Source organism: Planococcus citri, chromosome 3 (assembly GCF_950023065.1).
Source record: "Planococcus citri chromosome 3, ihPlaCitr1.1, whole genome shotgun sequence".
NCBI classification, from domain to species: domain Eukaryota; kingdom Metazoa; phylum Arthropoda; class Insecta; order Hemiptera; family Pseudococcidae; genus Planococcus; species Planococcus citri.
Genome location: NC_088679.1, coordinates 74,908,952 through 74,927,417, shown reverse-complemented (window position 1 = coordinate 74,927,417; position 18,466 = coordinate 74,908,952). Strand labels below are relative to the sequence as shown.

The following is an 18,466-nucleotide window of genomic DNA, read 5'->3' as shown; positions in this document are numbered from 1 at the left end:
TACATAAGGACTCGTTGAGTCTGTTTTGTGATGAGCTTATATGTATCACTTAGTTTTAAGAGGTTTTTCAATTTTTTCAACGAATATGTAAAAACAGGAGTCAAATGGGTCAACTTTGCCATAGTCAAAACTTTTTTTCATGTTTTCAATCAAAAAATCACATTTTTTCGAAAACTTTCAATTTTTTTAAATCGACTTTACGACATAATGCCACCCCAATTCTTTAATATGTTGTTCAGTATGAAAAGTTGCCCGTAATCTATTTTTTTCAGAATTTTTGAGAATCGGAACGATATAAAAATTACGTTTTGAAACTTATCGAGCTAATTTTTCGGGAAAAAGTGGCAACACTGATTTTTATCACCAAAAAACCTTTCAAAGCCCCTAACTATTAGAAAAAGTTCCATTTTTGTAGGTATCGCGGCTATCAAGTATTCCAATGCTGAAATGGACGATGTTTCAAGTTCACTGAAAACTTTGACACCCCCAAGCAGCCTCTAAAAAAGGGCTAGAGGGCTGCGATTGGCGCCATTGGCATCCCTTCAATAGGTCTTTCCACTGGAAAAATTTCAAAAAAATTTTCGACCCCCTCCCCCTTTACTACTTCTTGTTCGAATTGACGTGGAATGACCCTTCATTGAGTAGAAGTGGATTTTTATGAATTACTTGCTTCAGAAAAAATGTTGAGCCTAGACAGTTTGAATAGTGCAGATGATTCGTCCCTCAGATTCTCAAAATTGGTTTGAAAATTTTGTAACATCATCAACAATGTATCAAAAAAATACTTTCACTCATCACTGAGAAATTTAGGTAGGTACTTATTGTCCAATACATAGTCGTATTTTAGAAGGAATAACATCATCATAACTACGTACGAACGGTGTTCTGAAATCTGAAATAGGTAGGTACGCATTTATATCGATGTCCAAAAGACAAAATATTTCAAAAAATAGAATTCATTGAATTCTAACCACATTTTATCAGTTTTTCGAAATTTTTCATTTATACTTATTGATGTTTTTCAAATACCTATTTTAACGTAATTGTGAATAAATCTTCATCAGTTGTTCAGGTAAAAACATATCGCTCGTTGTAACTTTTAATAACGAATCAACGATTAATGGGTATTTTTTTTATTCGTTTCTACGTGTATCAAACATGTGGTTAGACACTCGTAAATAAGTGAGTACCTACTGAGTACATAATTAGATCTTTTTCCAGCATTCGTGAAATAAAGGCGAGTTCTTGAAAATCTCAATGATTTCACTGGATATTCATAAATGCACTGCAACTTCATAAACTTTTTGAGCGACTTCTTCACGGTCAAATGGAATGTATAAGCGATTATGACTCGGATGAATCTGATAGTAGGTACATGAAACACATCACGACATCAGGTACATAATTAAATTAGTTCAATCCAAAGGTAGATATATACGAGTATGTAAAGTACTATAGGAACAAGTTCAATTTATATTATTGTGCAAATGTGTTGGTAAGTACCTTTCCCGGAGTCAGTGAACATGCGTAAAAAGCTCTGCCAATATACAGTTTTTCTCCACCACTTGTTAATCCCCCTATTATAGCATTTTTCGGTACTTTGCCATTTGATGCGCTCTGCCAGGCAATTTTCGAGCCGCAGAGAACCTATTGAAGAATAATTTCGTAAATGATTCCATCCCACGTATTGATTACGTTTATTAGTCAATTGTCTCTTACTTCGTAAACGAATGTGGGAAGTTCTTCTCTGTTGTATGAAAAAGAAGCTTCGTAGCGTGAAGGTGCGATTTTACAAGGCAGAATGTTGCCTTTGTGTAAAGTTCTACCTGCATACAAGAGCCCACCGTCGGCGTCTACACCTGCTACAACTGCGTCTGGTGGAATTTTTCCGTTGGTTGCGGTAACCCAATAGTATGGAGACCTATCTGTTGGTAAATTGAATAAGGTTCATTTTTTTCCAAAGTCCAGGTCAAAAAGTGTCAATTTTTGGAGAAATACCTAGTCAAGAAGTGCCTAGTTTTGGAACAATGTTGAAAAATTCCCATTTTTTCAAAATTGTCAAAAATTTTCTATTCCAGTAACTAAAAGGGAAATATCTTAATCGAACGACAAAAAAGGTGGTTTGAACGACAGCCAGGTCTTACGACAATAAGCGAGGTATTAACGACAAATTAGGTAGTTAAACCAGAAGTTTTTAAACGACTAAACAGGTCGTCATCACGACTATTTTTGTTTATGAATCACGACTACTTCAAATTGAAGGCCTAACACCTCACGAGGTCGTTTTCTAAGATGCATATTCCTCAATCACTATCTTCCTCATCTCCGCATTACCAATGGTAAAAATAGGTATAGGTACGTGTCAACAGATTTTTTCAAGGAAAAAAAAATAGACAGAGATTTGGGTCATTCCATGCCAAATCGGCGGATTTTTGCACGAGGGGTCTTCGATTTTTTTCAAATTCAGATCATGTGTAGAGGTCATCAAATAATGACGAATGACGCAAACCGGACATTTTTTCGATTTTTTTTTACGGAACTGTGGCGCTTCAATGTTCTGCAAAATGGCCGAAAATGGAAAATTTCAGTTGCAAATTGCTCCGGTTGTACGTGGTATAGAATTTTGAACTTTTTTTCAAATTGTAGTACTTTGAGAGGGTAATCGACGAATGATGTCAAAATCAGTGTTGCCACTTTCAAAAACCTAAAAAAATCGATTTAAAAACTTATAATTTAAATATAACCACGATGTCCACCAGTAAAAATTCTGAAAAAATTCTCAGTTTTAGTCCTTTTCAAGTAGAATAACATATCAAAAAATTGGAGGGGCCTTTTTTTTCATTTTCGAGAAAAAAAAATTACAAGTTTTACAATTGTTGCTAAAGTACCATCAGAAACCTGAAAATTGAAAATTTTTGCATTTTTAAAATATTTTACCAATGTGTAGACGAATTTGTGAAAAAATCCCCCTCCTCCGCAATTTGTCAACAAATTGACGAAAAATGCAGATATTTCGCTCTTAAAATAAAATTACAGCACGAAAAATCGAACTTTTTGTCAATTCGTTGACAAATTGCGGGGGAGGGGGATTTTTTTCACACATTCGTCTACACATTGGTAAAATATTTTAAAAATGCAAAAATTTTCAATTTTTAGGTTTCTGATGGTACTTTAGCAACAATTGTAAAACTTGTAATTTTTTTTTCTCGAAAATGAAAAAAAAGGCCCCTCGTGCAAAAATCCGCCGATTTGTCATGGAATGACCCATATACTTATTTGTCGTTCAAGTTATTTTTTTGTCGGGAATTTCCTTTATTTGTCGAGCCTGTCGTTTAAAACACATTTTCTGTCATAACGATAAAAATCATACCCAAACTCTTATCACCGGTACGATCTTTATACTCACAATCTTCATCGATACGACGACTTTCTCTGGGACCAGGATCCGGTAGGGGAAGAGGACCAGGTTGGGGACCAGGTTGGGGACCAGGACGAGGATCTTTTGTGGGACGAGGCTCAGGTTTGGGACGCGGACGAGGATCATCGGTACGATCGGTAGGAGTTTCGGTTGTACGCTCATCATCAACATACTGAGCTGTTGAAAATAATTGGTTATTCAAAAATAAAATCATCAAGCCGAAACCAAATTTCCAGAGAAAACGCATATTTCAAATCTTTTCACGTAGCTTGCGAAGAATTGACTGATGGGCAGGTATCAAAGTTCTATCGTCAAATTGTGTCGCTGTAAAATTTCTTCCTGGTAGAGTGAAACTGAAAAAGCACGCGGTAAACCAAAGTTTAAAAAGTCAAATGATGGATGCAAAATATTCAGCAATGCCTAGGAAGATACGCCATTAAAATAAATTTATTCGAATCGAACTAATTGGCACCAAATGCGGTATTTTGTAGAGTAAGGGTCAAGGGGTCCTAACTGACATCGATTCTTGCGATCAGCGTGAAATATAGCCACAAGTTTTTTTCAGTACCATTTTTGCCAAATTTCGAGCTTATTACTTCAGAAAATTAAGAAAATCAGATTTTTTAAAACGACCATTTTTATGAAAGCGACGATTCATTCGTTGAAATGCCGTCTGTTTTGTCTGCACAGTGGCTTGACTTGAACACTACATACTAGTTTCATCTAACAGTAAATTTTAAATTTTGTTCGAAAATTTCAAATTGTGTAGAATTGAATTGAATATCATTTTGATTAGAGTAAGTATCCGTGATTGAGGATTTGAGATTCCTATTGATAAACTCATAATGGGTGAATCACTTATTTGATGTATGCCTACGAGTAGATTACTTAGGTACTAGGTACTTACTTCCCCGAGATGATGAATCTACACCACGTACTGTGCAATAAACTTTACACGGCACTTATTAACACGTAGCTAGCAAAATACCTAAGTTCATTATTTTGGCGAACTAATTTTATTTTGGTTTATTGGCCCACTAATCCCATGGCCATTTCTAGAATTATAGGCAGGTTTTATACGTTTCTTGTGGAAATGTGTATTTAAAAAAGTAATTTTCAGAAACAAAGTCTAAACAGTACAAAAAAGTGCCTTCAACTTTTAATTGTGTTGTGTGATTATGAAATAGGTGCTTACCTACTCTATTTTAGTTACATTCATGGTGTAACAGTACTCATTGTTGAAAAACTCTTTGAATGCCCATTTATTGAAAAAATACTCGCTGTGTAGACCTACTTACCTAAATTTAAAAACATTAAAAACACTTCTTAGAATAAAATCATATTAAGTAAATGTTTGATCGAAAAATATTTTGAGTTGATCATATAATTCTAGAGAGTTCTTGTTTTCAAGCCGCCGGGCGAAAATTATCATTTCCACGAAAAAACAGCCAGTATTCTATGTACCTATTTGGAGTCTAAAATTCCCATGACAAAATTTTCAGATCACCAGTTTACCCTTAACCCCTCCAAAAAGTGAAGAAATTGACATTTTTGTTGAAAATTTGTAAGTACGAGCATCTGTGGCAGTTTTTAACCGACCTTTTTTTTTGTTTTTTGCCAACGTTTAGGTAAAGGATATGTACTTCTTCCAGTGTTGCAACATTGTAGCAAAAATGTAAGAAGCAGTATAGTCTGGGGTATGGGTCTCATTATGCCTTGATATATTTGTTAGGCATAGACCTATCACATATTAAAAGCTTTGTCTGGACCAAGGTCGAAGCCAAGAGAGTGGGAAAGATGAGAGCTTTCGGACGCTAAGTACGATTCTACCTATAGCGAATAGGGTTTTGTTTTATTATGCAATTTTCGATGATAGAAGGAAGTTATAATTTTTCGTTTGTGTGCTTTCGCGCTTTTTGAATATTTTTTATTTTTCTGCGTTTGGATAACGTTCGAATTGTTAATTAAAATCGAATTATAATGATTTGAATCTTTTGTAGAATTGATTTTTTATTCGAGTATGATTTCGTGTGAATAATAGAGCTCTTAGGGTTCGAATTCTCCCACTTAAGTCTATGATATAGTCTGTGTGAAAGACTTCGTTGTGAATAAAATCGAAATCGTCAAGGTATTGATATTATAGGTATTTATTTAATCGAGATGAAATTAGACTTATTTTAATTAGATCTGATCGATGGTTCGAATAGAATCCAATCTATCTCAAAAAGGGTTATAGTCCCACTTTATGTTTTTGGCAATCGATAGGTTCACCTATCTCTGTAAATATAATTGTTCCCTATTATCTTTTTTTCGATACCTACAGATTCAAATTCTCTTCGATTAGCTACGGTTAGGCAGGTTCCTATTTGCCTTTCCTGTATTTACCTATCTCCCTGAATCCTATTCCCATGTCTCATTTATTCCTTACCTATTTCCTTTAACACGCCGAACCTTTTGAAAAACCCCTTTCGTGAATTTTTCCTTAATATACCACAAGTCAATCAGGATTTTAAATGGAATTGATTTTTTTTCAAATGTGTACCTTCATTACTGAAATGGGTTAAATGAACAAGGTAATAACTTCCACTCCGATATCACACATTCCGGAAAGTATCAGTCCCAGAGTTATCAAAAAAAAAAAAAAACAATTTCACTCGTCGTTGTTTTCTGGAATAATAAGAAATTTACTTATTTTTAAATGCGTAGTTTAAATTATACATTTATATGGATCAAGAATGTTGCTTCTTAGACATCCATTATTAAGTTCTCCACTTTAATAGGCATTTTAGAAAGAATAACATCATAACTATGAACAGTGTTTGGTACTAATCTGAAATACACATTTATATCGATGTCCAAAAGACGAAATATTTCCAAAAATAGCTCTTCAACGATTAGTAAATTGTCACTTGGGTACTTTTCCAGCGGGCCCTGTGGAATCACTCGTACATTCGATAGATGGTTCCATGAAGTTTCATTTGTACAAAATATCACAGTATCAACATTTTCCACTAGAAATAATGTTGCCATAGTCATCATGTGTTTTTTGCATGCTTCGGAGATGTCATAAATTTTCACCATCTGAAACAAATAGAAGTTATCTTCCCCTGGGGCAACAGACCTCCTTATGAACAAAAGTTCCATCGCCGTGGCTTTCTCACATCTTGTTTCTAAATGGTTATAAGGGTAAGAGCACCAATTATGGACCAGTCCGCAATATGGACCAGCGCTCGTTCTCGTTGGTAATTAGCGCAATCTGTCAGGAAAAAATGTATTCTGGTGTATTTTTCATCAAAAAAACGAATGAGATAAAAATTACAACTGGAAAGTCAAAACTCGCTGAGTAATTTACAAGAAACTGTTTTGAGACACTGAAAAATTTTTTTAGTGTGTTTTTCAACTTTTATTAAAATATATATGTGGGTAATTTTCTAAATGTCATTGATGTTTATAATATCAAAAAAGGATGTAGTTTCTGCTGGAGTGATCAGTTTTTGCTAAAAATGAGGGTATGTACAGAAATTTTTGGTGCAAAGTTTTTTTTTATGGGGTGCGCTAATATGGACCACCTGTGATATTGAATTTTTTACTCATTTTTTACAGCCGCTAAAAAGGGGAATGCTTGAAATACTTTTTTTTGTTCATTTCTACTAATAAATATGTGATCTGTCACGAGAAAACCAGGTTACTGTCCAAAAAATCGATTTGGTTTTTTTTATGGATATTGGTAGTACTCAGAGTGCAGAATCCGCCTGTGGTGGTTAAAACGTTCGCGAACGATTCTTTTGACCCTAAATTCAAGGTTAAAAAAATAAAGTAACTACAAAAAAAGTTTGAAATTTTTTTTTTTGTGATTTTCTTGAAAAGTATGTTCTGGGGAGTCAACATGCAAATTTTTGGGGCAATCGGCCCACATTTGGAGGATTAGTGCCATTTTATTGAAATTTGAATGAGGCTTTAGCTGGAAAAATCAACTCTTTTCACTTTGAACAAAATTTTTGTAAAAATTGAAAAACTCAATAAATAACTTCATTTTATATTAATTATTCATTTTTAGTAGTTTTCGCGACATTTTTGGCTCAAAATTTTAAAAAAACGAAAAAATCGATTTGGGGAAATTTCGATTATCGGCCTTTGGCAACCCTGATTTTTAAAAAAATTGTCAGGTTATGTTGGCACCCCTTGTGGCCAAAAGTGGTCCAAGTTTCACGGACCTGCGAATCATAGATCGCCGAACACATACATTCAAAACTTCAAATGCCAGTCCTGTAAAATTTACGTTTTGGACACTGAGGGCACGGACATGAGTCGAGCGCGAGCGGCAAGCTCGAGCGCAAGGCAAAATCAAAATTGCCTATGACCGCTTTGAGGAGAAAATAAAAATATATTTCTGAGCGCTGACACTCGGCGCTCGAAAATATCAAATAATTTTGATATTTGAGCGCGAGCGCGAGCTGCAAACGAGTCGTGAAAAACTCAAAAACGCTTGCGCTTGCGCTCGCGCTCGACTCATGTCCGTGGCTTAACCTGGTTTTCTCGTGACAGATCACATATAATGTTTTGAAACGTAAAAATTTGTTTATTTTGAAATTATTCTTTAGGTGGTCCATATTAGGCATCCAAAATTTTGAACTGTCATTTTGACACTCGTCATTCAACAATTTGAAAAAAATATTCAAAATTAACCTGAACTGCTTAGAATAAGTTTTTTTTGTTCATTTCTACAAATAAATATGACCTTTTGAAAAATGTGAAAGTATGTTTATTTTGAAATTTTATAGGTGGTCCATATTAGGCGTCCAAAATTTCAAACTGTCATTTTGACACTCATCACTCAACAATAAAAAAAACATACTTTAAGTTGACCTTCACCCCTGAAGTTTTGTACAGTGTTAGTGGAAGGATGGAACTTCATTTTAAGCCTTTGTGGAGGTTTCTACCTCCTATAGTTTTCAAGTGGCAATCCTTCAAAAAAAAGTGGTCCATATTTGGTGCCTCTACCCTTATGGATGGTTAGCAAAGAGTAGTGATTTTCAGCAATTTTTACATTTGTGTTTCTATTCCTGAAAACTGCACACGTATTGTAGTAGGAACACAATCATTCACTTCAGTGACACCAGTATAAATGCTGTGGAGTGACCTCAAAGCTTTGTTTTTGAGTTTTTGTTCCATCAATGTGGTCAATTTTCAATGCATTCCAAACGGCGGCTCACTATTTGTGTCATTCTGCAGGTAATGGGCCAATTTGGTCGATATTAAGTTATGTGCGGGGGGGGTGAAGTAGTAGACCTCCGGACCAATCATATGAGCTGGATAGAAGACCAAAAAGTGCAAAAAAACCTCCAAAAAAAATCCATAATCTAAAATTTGAAAAGCTCAACTTTTGAGAAAATTGCCTTCAAAGTTTTTTTTCTGAAAAAAGCTGAAATTTCGTGTAATCCCAAAACCTTTATACCTAAAATTGAAGATCTATTGTTTCTGATGTCAAATATTACTACCCACCTGCAATAGCGATTTTTTTTACTCAATCATTTCATGTTTATGAACATTTTAAGCTTAAAAAACAATGATTTAATGAATTAAAATTTTGCATAAAAATTCCTTACTCTGTTCAAAAGCAGAAGAAAATAATCAAATTACATTTTCTGTCAAAATTCAACTTGTAAAACGTTGCTTTATTAGGAAAAGGTCGTAACTACATGAAAGTTGATTTCTCAGAAAACGCATTTCAATTTTTAAAGAGCATTCTATCAAGTACACTTGATAGTTTTAGATGAGGTAAGAGAACATTTGGTTATTGCAATCATTTTCCTGCTAATTTTCAAAATAAACATCCTGGTAGCACTGATTTTTCATTTTTTTATTTGAGGAACTCTGAACTGAAAAAAGTAAAATTCAACAAAGGAACTTTCACCTTAAGTCAAGCTTTTTTCATCAAAAGCCCATAAGAAATACACAGGAACGATATCCTTAAGGTGATGAGGTTGATTTTCTGCAATTTATCAGTGAAATTACGTGAAATTATGTGTTTATAATGACTTTTCTTATCAACAAATTACAAAAATCAAAAGAAATAGGTTCAATCTGAGAAACAATATCATTTTAGAAACTTTTCATTGTAACGGTTTTGAAAACGTGTATTTAAAACCATTTGTTTTCGGCTATTACGAGAACAAAAAACATCGAAATTCAATTTCAAGTGTTGCATCATGTAGAGGACAAAATTCTCTTTCCAATGGTACCAATATCTCATTTTTTATAAAAATTGTGGTTACGACCTTTTCCTAATAAAGCAACGAAAAATAGAAATTGTAAAAAAAAAAATTTCAAAAATTTCTTCCAAAGGTGTGATTTGAACCCATACTTCCGGTTCAGTAAACCATTACTAATGCCACACAGCTACCGCTGCAGCTAGAAAAATTGTGTTTTTGAGTGGTATACATGTTGCCACTGGCGACTAAGTGCAGTATAATTCGGAGGGTATTTTTTCGGAAGCGAATTTACCGCAAAAATACAAAATTGACCAAATGGACCCTTTTTAGAAAAACTTTAGTTCCGTTTTTCTCCGCTTGGGGCGCACCTGCGGCCTTGATACTTTAACACGCGATAGTTGGATATGTTCTACATTGAAATCCATCAAAACCTCCAAACCCGGGTAAGATGACGCACCATTCTTAGAAGCTTCGTAAATTCGGCAAAAATGATTGAAAAAATTTGATACTTTGTAAAAGTACTACATACAGGTTCTATACTTATGGCTGTAAACAATTTTTTTTTGGTCAATAATTTTTCAATTTTTTTGAAAAATAAAAAAAAAATTTTGGCCATCTCTCCCATACACATGGGAGAGACGGCTTATGGAATTTTACTTGTAAATAATTGAAAACGTATTAAACATTTTTTTGAAATTTAGGATGAGCAGAAGTCACAAAAGTAGTCTTCTGTGTTGGATGTGTCTAGTGAGCTTAAACTTAAAAAATTCCATTATAAAAATGAAAAACATTATTACAACTATGAAATTTTCATAAGCCATCTCTCCCTCCACGCATGTGCGGCATCTCTCCCATTTTGAGACTTTTTCATTTTTCATAAATTGATCTCACAAATCATTTGATATGGAAAAAGTTGTATAGCTCAAATTAATATGTATTGAATGTACTTACCATTGGACTACATATTTAAAAACCAATTTCAGAATGTATTTTGAAGGATTTTTTTTTTAAATCATGAAAATTGATTTTTCAAAAAATGTCATCACTTTTCAACTTCAAGGTTTTCCACAATATGTTAGGTTGGCGGAATATTTTTGTTGCCTGTAACATAGTTGGGTAAGGTATGTTTCTTTCTACACTGTTGGATTTTCGAATCAGTGTTGCCAACATACCCAAATTGAAAGTGCGGGATCTCACCCGGGTTTACCTTATCGATTTTCTCGACTTTTTCACTAAAAAAAACGATTATCTCGATAAATAAAAACGACCAAATGAGCTCATTACCTACGGAATGACACATTTGCATATTTTGGTATCTGAAAATGGCAAAGCTGTTTATAGGTAGGTAGTTCATCAAATCTTGTCCACTAATAAAATATCAAATCCAAACACCGCTATCCAGAAAAATCCCAGAATACAAATGAAGAGTGATATTCCAAAACTCGCTTTGTCCATTTTCACAACTTTTCAGGAGAGAGGAAAAACAGTTTCCTTTTAAACGGGTAAATTGGCTTTTTAGGCGAGTTTAGCACTTTATTTGGGTGGATTTATGATGTAGGAGTGTAGGTATACACTTCATCCACTAAATTCTGCTGAAAAAATTTCAATAAAAATGGACAAAGCGCGTTTTGGAACATTATTTTTTTTTAAATTTTTGGTGAATTGGCTATTTAGGTGAGTTTAACACCTCATTTTGGTAGGTTGATGATGTAGGAATGTGAGTTAATACTTCATCTACCAGGTACCGCTGAAAACCCAACTTCGATAAAAATGGACAAAGCTAGTTTTGGAATATCACTCTTCAAATGCAAGTCTATGAAAATATGATTGCTCATCTTTTTCTGCTTCTTTCGACGTGGGTTATCAGCTCTGCTATACATGAATAAAGAAAAACTGAAAAGTGCTGAAAAAGTATTTGGTGGTGAGTACTGATGCTAATTACACCAAAAAATATGAATTTAAAAAATATTAAACTTGTATTTTCTCTATTTAATAACGTTTCATCCACCGCCATGGGGAATGATGGGATTTCCTTCCCCGTGGCAGGACTAATTTTTTGACTAAGGCTTAGGATTTTTGCATATAAATCATTCAAATTCATTGTCTCATGTCGATTTTTTATGAAACATTTCATCCGCCAACCCATGAATGCAGTATCATCCCCTTGTGAAAAATAGACCCACTCCCCTGTATGGTCTCACCACCCTCTGAGTTTTAAATTTTCATTTATTGTGGTAAGCTAAATCAACGGAATTCTGTGGTTGTGGTCAACCGAGCAATGGAATTCCATCGTCATAGCCGACCACGGCGATGGAAAATTTCAAATGTCTCTCCCCTCTCCCCTAAAGGATATAAATTGGGCCCAACACTATCAATCAAGTCTCGAGTATACATATTAACCATTCTACCCAAAAAATTTCTCAAAACACATTTTTTTTGGCGAGGAGACATAACTACTATGAAATAGTGTAAAATTGATAGAACTACCCTGGTACAGTTAATAAGAGCGCGAGTAGTGCTATTTTCAAGTTTAAAAATACTTAATAATTTTTCAAAAAAATGATTACCTACGTATTTTAATGGAAAATAGCCAAATACTCGTCACCATGTCAACTTTGGCAAATAATTTTATAATTCTCGTACTACATTATTTATCATACAACACTCCACTGAACTTATTATGACTCATCTCTACAAAGATAGGAATGGTTTTAGTCCACGAAGGAAATGCGGTATTATAAGCTGCAATGAAGATAACAAAAGGATGAATAATATGCAAACCAGTTTTTCTTATTTTTTGTCCCAAATATTGTCTTTATAATGCGACGGAACCAAGGAGGAAAAAAACAGGCAATAATCCGGTACTTTTTGTAGATGACAGCTCATAATGTTAAACGATGTAATAATCATGTTTGTACTTACCAAGTGACCTTTTTGGAGAAGGCAGTTCAAAAAACACTGCAAAACAAATTGACCAGAAATTAATAACATTGAAAGAAAAGAAAAATTGGATTTTTGATACGTAACTAGGTACTTATTTCAAAAAAAAAACTCAGCATTAAAAATATGGTATGAAAATCTGAAACGGATGAAAAATGATATTGAGGATGATGGCACATGTACGTATTTTCAAAATATTTTAATGAAGGAAAAAATTGATTCGAGTTTGAATGTAAATCTAGGTAAAATGAAAAAGAACATACTTTTTCCACGCAGCTGAGTTTAGCTCTTTCTTCGCCATCAATGAATCCACAAATTTTCTGTTCAGGATCTGAGAAAATGTATCAATTGTCTAATTGAAACGAATTTGATATAAATCATACGCCCATAAGTAATATATATGTATATATTGATTTTATCATGTACTTATGTAGGTATGCGTTGAAAAAGCTCACGTTTCTGGGCTGGATGTGATGGGTTGCATCTTTCGTTGCCTTTTTCTGTCGAGTCTAAATATGGATCAGCAAGAGTACAAGCTAATGATAAGATGAATACCAAAGCAGCTGGTAAAAATTTCATGATAGTGATGCGAATTCAGCTGAAGAGCAGAAGAATTGATGAAAATAATTTTGATAAGTGAGTATCTGAATTAAAAAGAACATAATGTACCTACTTTTTCTACGCGGCTGAGTTGAACTCTTGCACCACCATCAATGAATCCCCAAATTTTCTAATCTGAAAAATAATATTATTTACCATTGTCCTAAGGTAAGAACTGTCCTCGGGGAAGAATTGCTCGGTCAGGTATTTCATACAATTATCAGTAGAGAATATTCCACTCACGTGTACTTAGACTTATACTTACTCGAGGAAATAAATCTATAACACGTATTGTGTCCACAACAACTTCAAAGAAAATCATACCAAGTGTGACTAATACAACGATTACCAGTGTAACTGTTTCAAATATGTAGTTACTGCATGACGTAATGAAATCTCACTCAAGTACATACACTGTGGATTGTGCAATAAACTCCGCTCGACAGTAATTAAAATTTAATTAATTTCAAGGTTCGCCTAAGCAGCAATCTATATCCTTTTATGATTAGATTTATTTTAAGTTTATTATACCTTATGGTCTCTAAAGTACCTACACCCGGCTAGTTCAATAGTGCTTCTGTAAAGTGTACGTAAAAAGCAGTGGAAAACACAAAGTTATACTATGCATTGTGTGCATCGATATTTATCAGAGATGTTCCAATGTTTTGTTGTTGTTTTTTTTATGAGGGGGGGGCTTGAGCGGCATTAGGGTAAAAAAGATACACATGTTTTTTTCGTTTTTCCTTCGTATTTTGAAAAAAGTTCATATTGACCCCTTGACTTTTTTAATGTAGGAGTAGAGGAGGCGGTCACACGTGTTTCGTCACCAGCACTGTGGGTAAAAAGCTTTTAGTTTACAATGTGTGATTTTTTATTTGAATTTATTCTAAAAATAACGAAATGTTAGGTAAGTATGAGAAATTAATAAAATGAATTTCTCAAAATCAAGATTAAACAGAAATGGGAGGGGTAGGTGACATCAAGTAGGGTATGTAGCCTACCATAAACAATACGAGTGACACTCCTCGTTCGAAAAAAGGGAGTCAAAAGAAACAGAACATTTTGAAAAACATTGCGAAAATTTATAAAATTTTAGAGGAAGGAGTCACTCATTTTTTAGTACCAGCCTTAGGCTTGAAAAGCCTTCAGTTTCACAGGGTAGGTATCTACTGGCACGGAAAACCAGCAAAAGAAGTACTAAATAGCTCGGATTTCACTCGAGGTTGCACGGAAGCACGAAAGCAGCACGGATTTTGACAATTCCTGTGTAATAGCTTGGATTTTTCAAAAAAGTTCCTCTTGAATTTTCAATTTCATTAAGTGAATTAATAAACATGGCCACATATTTTCACCAAAGTATCGAACAATATAGCAAAGATTTTTGAAACCGTCAAGGTGTCTAACGGTCCTGCTATAGTGCTGCTTTTCAACAAATTTATCCAAAAGTCCCATTTATTTCTCCTTTTTCCGGAATTTGAAAAAAGTTTCCTTGAAAAAGACCCATCTGTCGACTTTTTTAAAACTCGAATTACACATTTTCGAGAGCTTTTGTCCTCGAAATTAAAGAATGTTTGAAGTTTCAATCAGAAAAACAAAGTCCTCCCACCTACCTGCAGGGTCATTCCATGTCAACTCAGCCAAAAAAAGGCGATTTTGAAAGTCATGTCTTTCGATTTCGTTCAAATTTTTTTTACAATATTTACCCACCCAGTAAGTAAGAACCCCGCAATTAGTTTAGTCCTAGCTCCCGCAGGAGGTTGGTGGGGGGGGGGGGGTCCTTCCATTATTTTCACATTGTCTCGAGGTACTCATCTTCAGCAGCCTATTCCTTCAAAACTATGATACTTTGATCAAAACTGATTTCACAGTTCGAAAGGGCATTGCATTTACAACTTTTTAAGCATTTTGAAATTTTCAAAAATTGAAAGTTCAAATTTCAAAATGGCACTGTAAGTGCGAGCTACCATTTAAAATTTTGAAAAAAGTTCCATAGATGTACCTTTCGATGCTTTTTCGAAATATTCAAGTTTCGAGATGGGATCTCTTAACGGAGGGGGAGCACTCCCACCCCCAATTTTAGGCGAAACTTTTGAAAGAAAATCTGGGGCATGTGATATATCGAATTGTATGTTTTTGGTGACGCTGAACACGAATATGACGTCAGATTTTCGATAGGACCCCATCAATAGCCCCCAGCACCTCTCCAAAGGGAGTAAAAGTTCAAAAAAGTGTTTTGTTCGTGCGACACATGAAATAGTATGTTTTTGGCGACGCTGAACACGAATATGACGTCAGATTTTTGATTTGACCCCATCCACGGCTCCCAGCACCTCCCCAAAGGGGTTGAGCTAAGAAAAATGGTTACATTCGTGTGACACATGAAATAGTATGTTTTCAATATCGCTGAACACGAATATAGCCATAGTTTTTTTATATCGACCTCACCCATGGCTCCCAGAACCTCACCCAATAGGTGAAAGTCCAAAAAAATTGTTGGTGGCCGTGGATGGGGTCAAATCAAAAATCTGACGTCATATTCGTGTTCAGCGTCGCCAAAAACATACTATTTCATGTGTCGCACGAACAAAACACTTTTTTGAACTTTTACTCCCTTTGGGGAGGTGCTGGGGGCTATTGATGGGGTCCTATCGAAAATCTGATGTCATATTCGTGTTCAGCGTCACCAAAAACATACAATTCGATATATCACATGCCCCAGATTTTCTTTCAAAAGTTTCGCCTAAAATTGGGGGTGGGAGTGCTCCCCCTCCGTTAAGAGATCCCATCTCGAAACTTGAATATTTCGAAAAAGCATCGAAAGGTACATCTATGGAACTTTTTTCAAAATTTTAAATGGTAGCTCGCACTTACAGTGCCATTTTGAAATTTGAACTTTCAATTTGAAAGCTCAACTTTCAATTTTTGAAAATTTCAAAATGCTTAAAAAGTTGTAAATGCAATGCCCTTTCGAACTGTGAAATCAGTTTTGATCAAAGTATCATAGTTTTGAAGGAATAGGCTGCTGAAGATGAGTACCTCGAGACAATGTGAAAATAATGGAAGGACCCCCCCCCCCCCCACCAACCTCCTGCGGGAGCTAGGACTAAACTAATTGCGGGGTTCTTACTTACTGGGTGGGTAAATATTGTAAAAAAAATTTGAACGAAATCGAAAGACATGACTTTCAAAATCGCCTTTTTTTGGCTGAGTTGGCATGGAATGACCCTGCATAAAGAAACTTTTTTCCATGAATTTTTGAGAGCTTTTGGCCTCGCTTCACTCGGCTTCGTTTGCTTTTCTTTTTCAACTTGGAAATTTTTTAAAATGATCATTCAAATTATAAAATTTTGAAGCAAACATATGTAATAACTTCTTCATTCATCACACAAGAAAACATCGTTTTTATATGGTTTTTATACTTCTCGAAATACCAATTTTCGAGAGCTTTTGCTCTTGCTTTGCACGAGCCCGTTTGCTTTTCTTTTTACGTCTTTTCAATTTTGAATTTTTCAAACAAAAATCATCATTCGAACTCCATTTTATGCCTCCCGAAGTACTAATTTTCAAGAGCTTTTGCCCTCATCGCTTCACTCAGGCCCGTTTGCTTTTCACTTTCAATTTTGAATTTTTCCATCAAAAAAATTATCATTCGAATTTAAAAATTTTGAAGCAAAATGATAAACTTTTTATTTGTAACTCTTCACACAAAAAAACATCTTTTTTTATATGTACTCGTATACCTACCGAAATTCTTATTTTCGAGGGCTTTTGCCCTCATCGCTTCGCCGGAGCCAGTTTATTTCTCTTTCCCAGATTTGAAGGAAAAGAAAATTTTTATACTTTATATGAATATTAGGCAAAAGTATACCTTTCAAATGGCAAAATTGTTATTTTATCTCTTACTAATATTACTTCAAAACTCACCGTTCTTTTTCGAAAAATTTGAATATTTTTTTTCTCCCAAATGTCGTTCAAATTTTCCACCAAGTTTTTCTATACGAGTATTTTTTTAAAATTCGTTAGGTAGGTATGTAGATCAAGTTTTTTCATTCGCCCAATTACACATTACAATAGCCAGAACCTCGGAGGTGAAAATAGAATCAAAAATTGAAATGATAAAATTATAAGTGTTTAATAAATATCTTGCTAAAAGTCCTGCTGAAGTCCCTTTTGTTTATTTTGAAATTTTGTTAGAGAACCTGAAAATTCCTCCCAATTTCAATATTCAAAAGTAAATGTTCCATAATATTCGTTTTTCTCAATTTATTTTTTTTTCTTTTTATAATTTCGCGTTATAATAAAACTAAATAAAATCCACTAGAAATTTCCTCCGAAACGAGTACCTACACGTAAAGGGGAGAAGTGACTTTTTTGACCAAATGTGAAGGACGAAAAAAATGGCACGGAAAAACATTGAAATAGTTACTCGTTGCACGGATTCTGATGTTCAAAACCCAATAGATACCCTGAATTCCTCGACCTATTCAAATGATATATTCACATTTGAGCTGATTTTCAGATGGACACCTCGAGTGCCTTTTTTTGACCTACGTATTATGAATTGTAAGTAGCTATAAGTAGAGAATGCTAGTAAAAAAAAACACCTTCGAGATGTCCGCCTGGGAATTGACTTGAATGTGGATGATTCTTTGAACAGGTTGAGGATATGTCAAAACTCAATTTTCAGCTGGCCAAATTAATTTCCACATCTACTGGAGACATTTAGAAGTTCTGGAGAAATCATAAATCCCATTTCTTTCAAACGTTCTCGTTTTAGTTGGTACCTATAGGGAATTAATGCTTAAATCCACAGCAGTTTTTTTTTAATACCAATGTTTTAACAGTACGTAGACTAATAGACTATTAATGAACAACGTACAAGAAAGGATTCCGGTGAGGAATGACAAGAAGACGATCATATTACGAGTATTTGTTTGATTTTCTAAAAAACCATTGGATTCTTATCTGGTGGTGCCCAATTTGTTAGAAGACTTCGTCATCAATATGCTTTCTCGGTATCCTTGCAGCTGCAATTTCAAGAAGGATTTTGAAGGTACTTTTTTTAGTTGGACAGTGATTGCTGAAAAAAAACACCCCCGAACCCAAAAAATTGGTTGCAAGACTTGGTCTTCAAGAATATACCGTCTCCTCTCGGCACTGCAAACTGCAACTATAACATTAAGAATCTTTGTTGTAGTTTTTAATTAAAATAATACATATGTTCACTTACCTTCCGGATGCGTCGCAATACTCATTCATGCTGAATTTTTTAATGAAGTGCATACCTATACGCTGA

General features: G+C 34.5%; 1 protein-coding gene across 11 annotated transcripts; it reads right to left on the bottom strand.

Moving 5' to 3' along the window:
- Window positions 1-1,117: 1,117 nt before the first annotated feature.
- On the bottom strand, window positions 1,118-13,561 carry LOC135839196 (uncharacterized). Of its 11 annotated transcripts, none has more exons than XM_065355101.1 (13): window positions 13,436-13,558; window positions 13,244-13,305; window positions 13,026-13,168; window positions 12,834-12,901; window positions 12,553-12,588; window positions 12,198-12,372; window positions 10,582-10,946; window positions 8,466-8,644; window positions 4,326-6,499; window positions 3,407-3,771; window positions 1,720-1,925; window positions 1,504-1,647; window positions 1,118-1,361 (listed from the first exon to the last, which is right to left on the bottom strand). In XM_065355101.1, exons 10-13 carry the CDS (start codon window positions 3,663-3,665, stop codon window positions 1,275-1,277), a joined length of 696 nt encoding a protein of 231 aa, XP_065211173.1. In that variant the 5' UTR covers window positions 3,666-3,771; window positions 4,326-6,499; window positions 8,466-8,644; window positions 10,582-10,946; window positions 12,198-12,372; window positions 12,553-12,588; window positions 12,834-12,901; window positions 13,026-13,168; window positions 13,244-13,305; window positions 13,436-13,558; the 3' UTR covers window positions 1,118-1,274. The 11 variants fall into 11 exon arrangements, with proteins under 11 accessions (XP_065211173.1, XP_065211174.1, XP_065211171.1 ...); XM_065355102.1 differs by having other exon boundaries at window positions 10,915-10,946; window positions 13,436-13,557; XM_065355099.1 differs by having other exon boundaries at window positions 8,466-10,946; window positions 13,436-13,561.
- Between the last annotated feature and the right edge of the window lie 4,905 nt (window positions 13,562-18,466).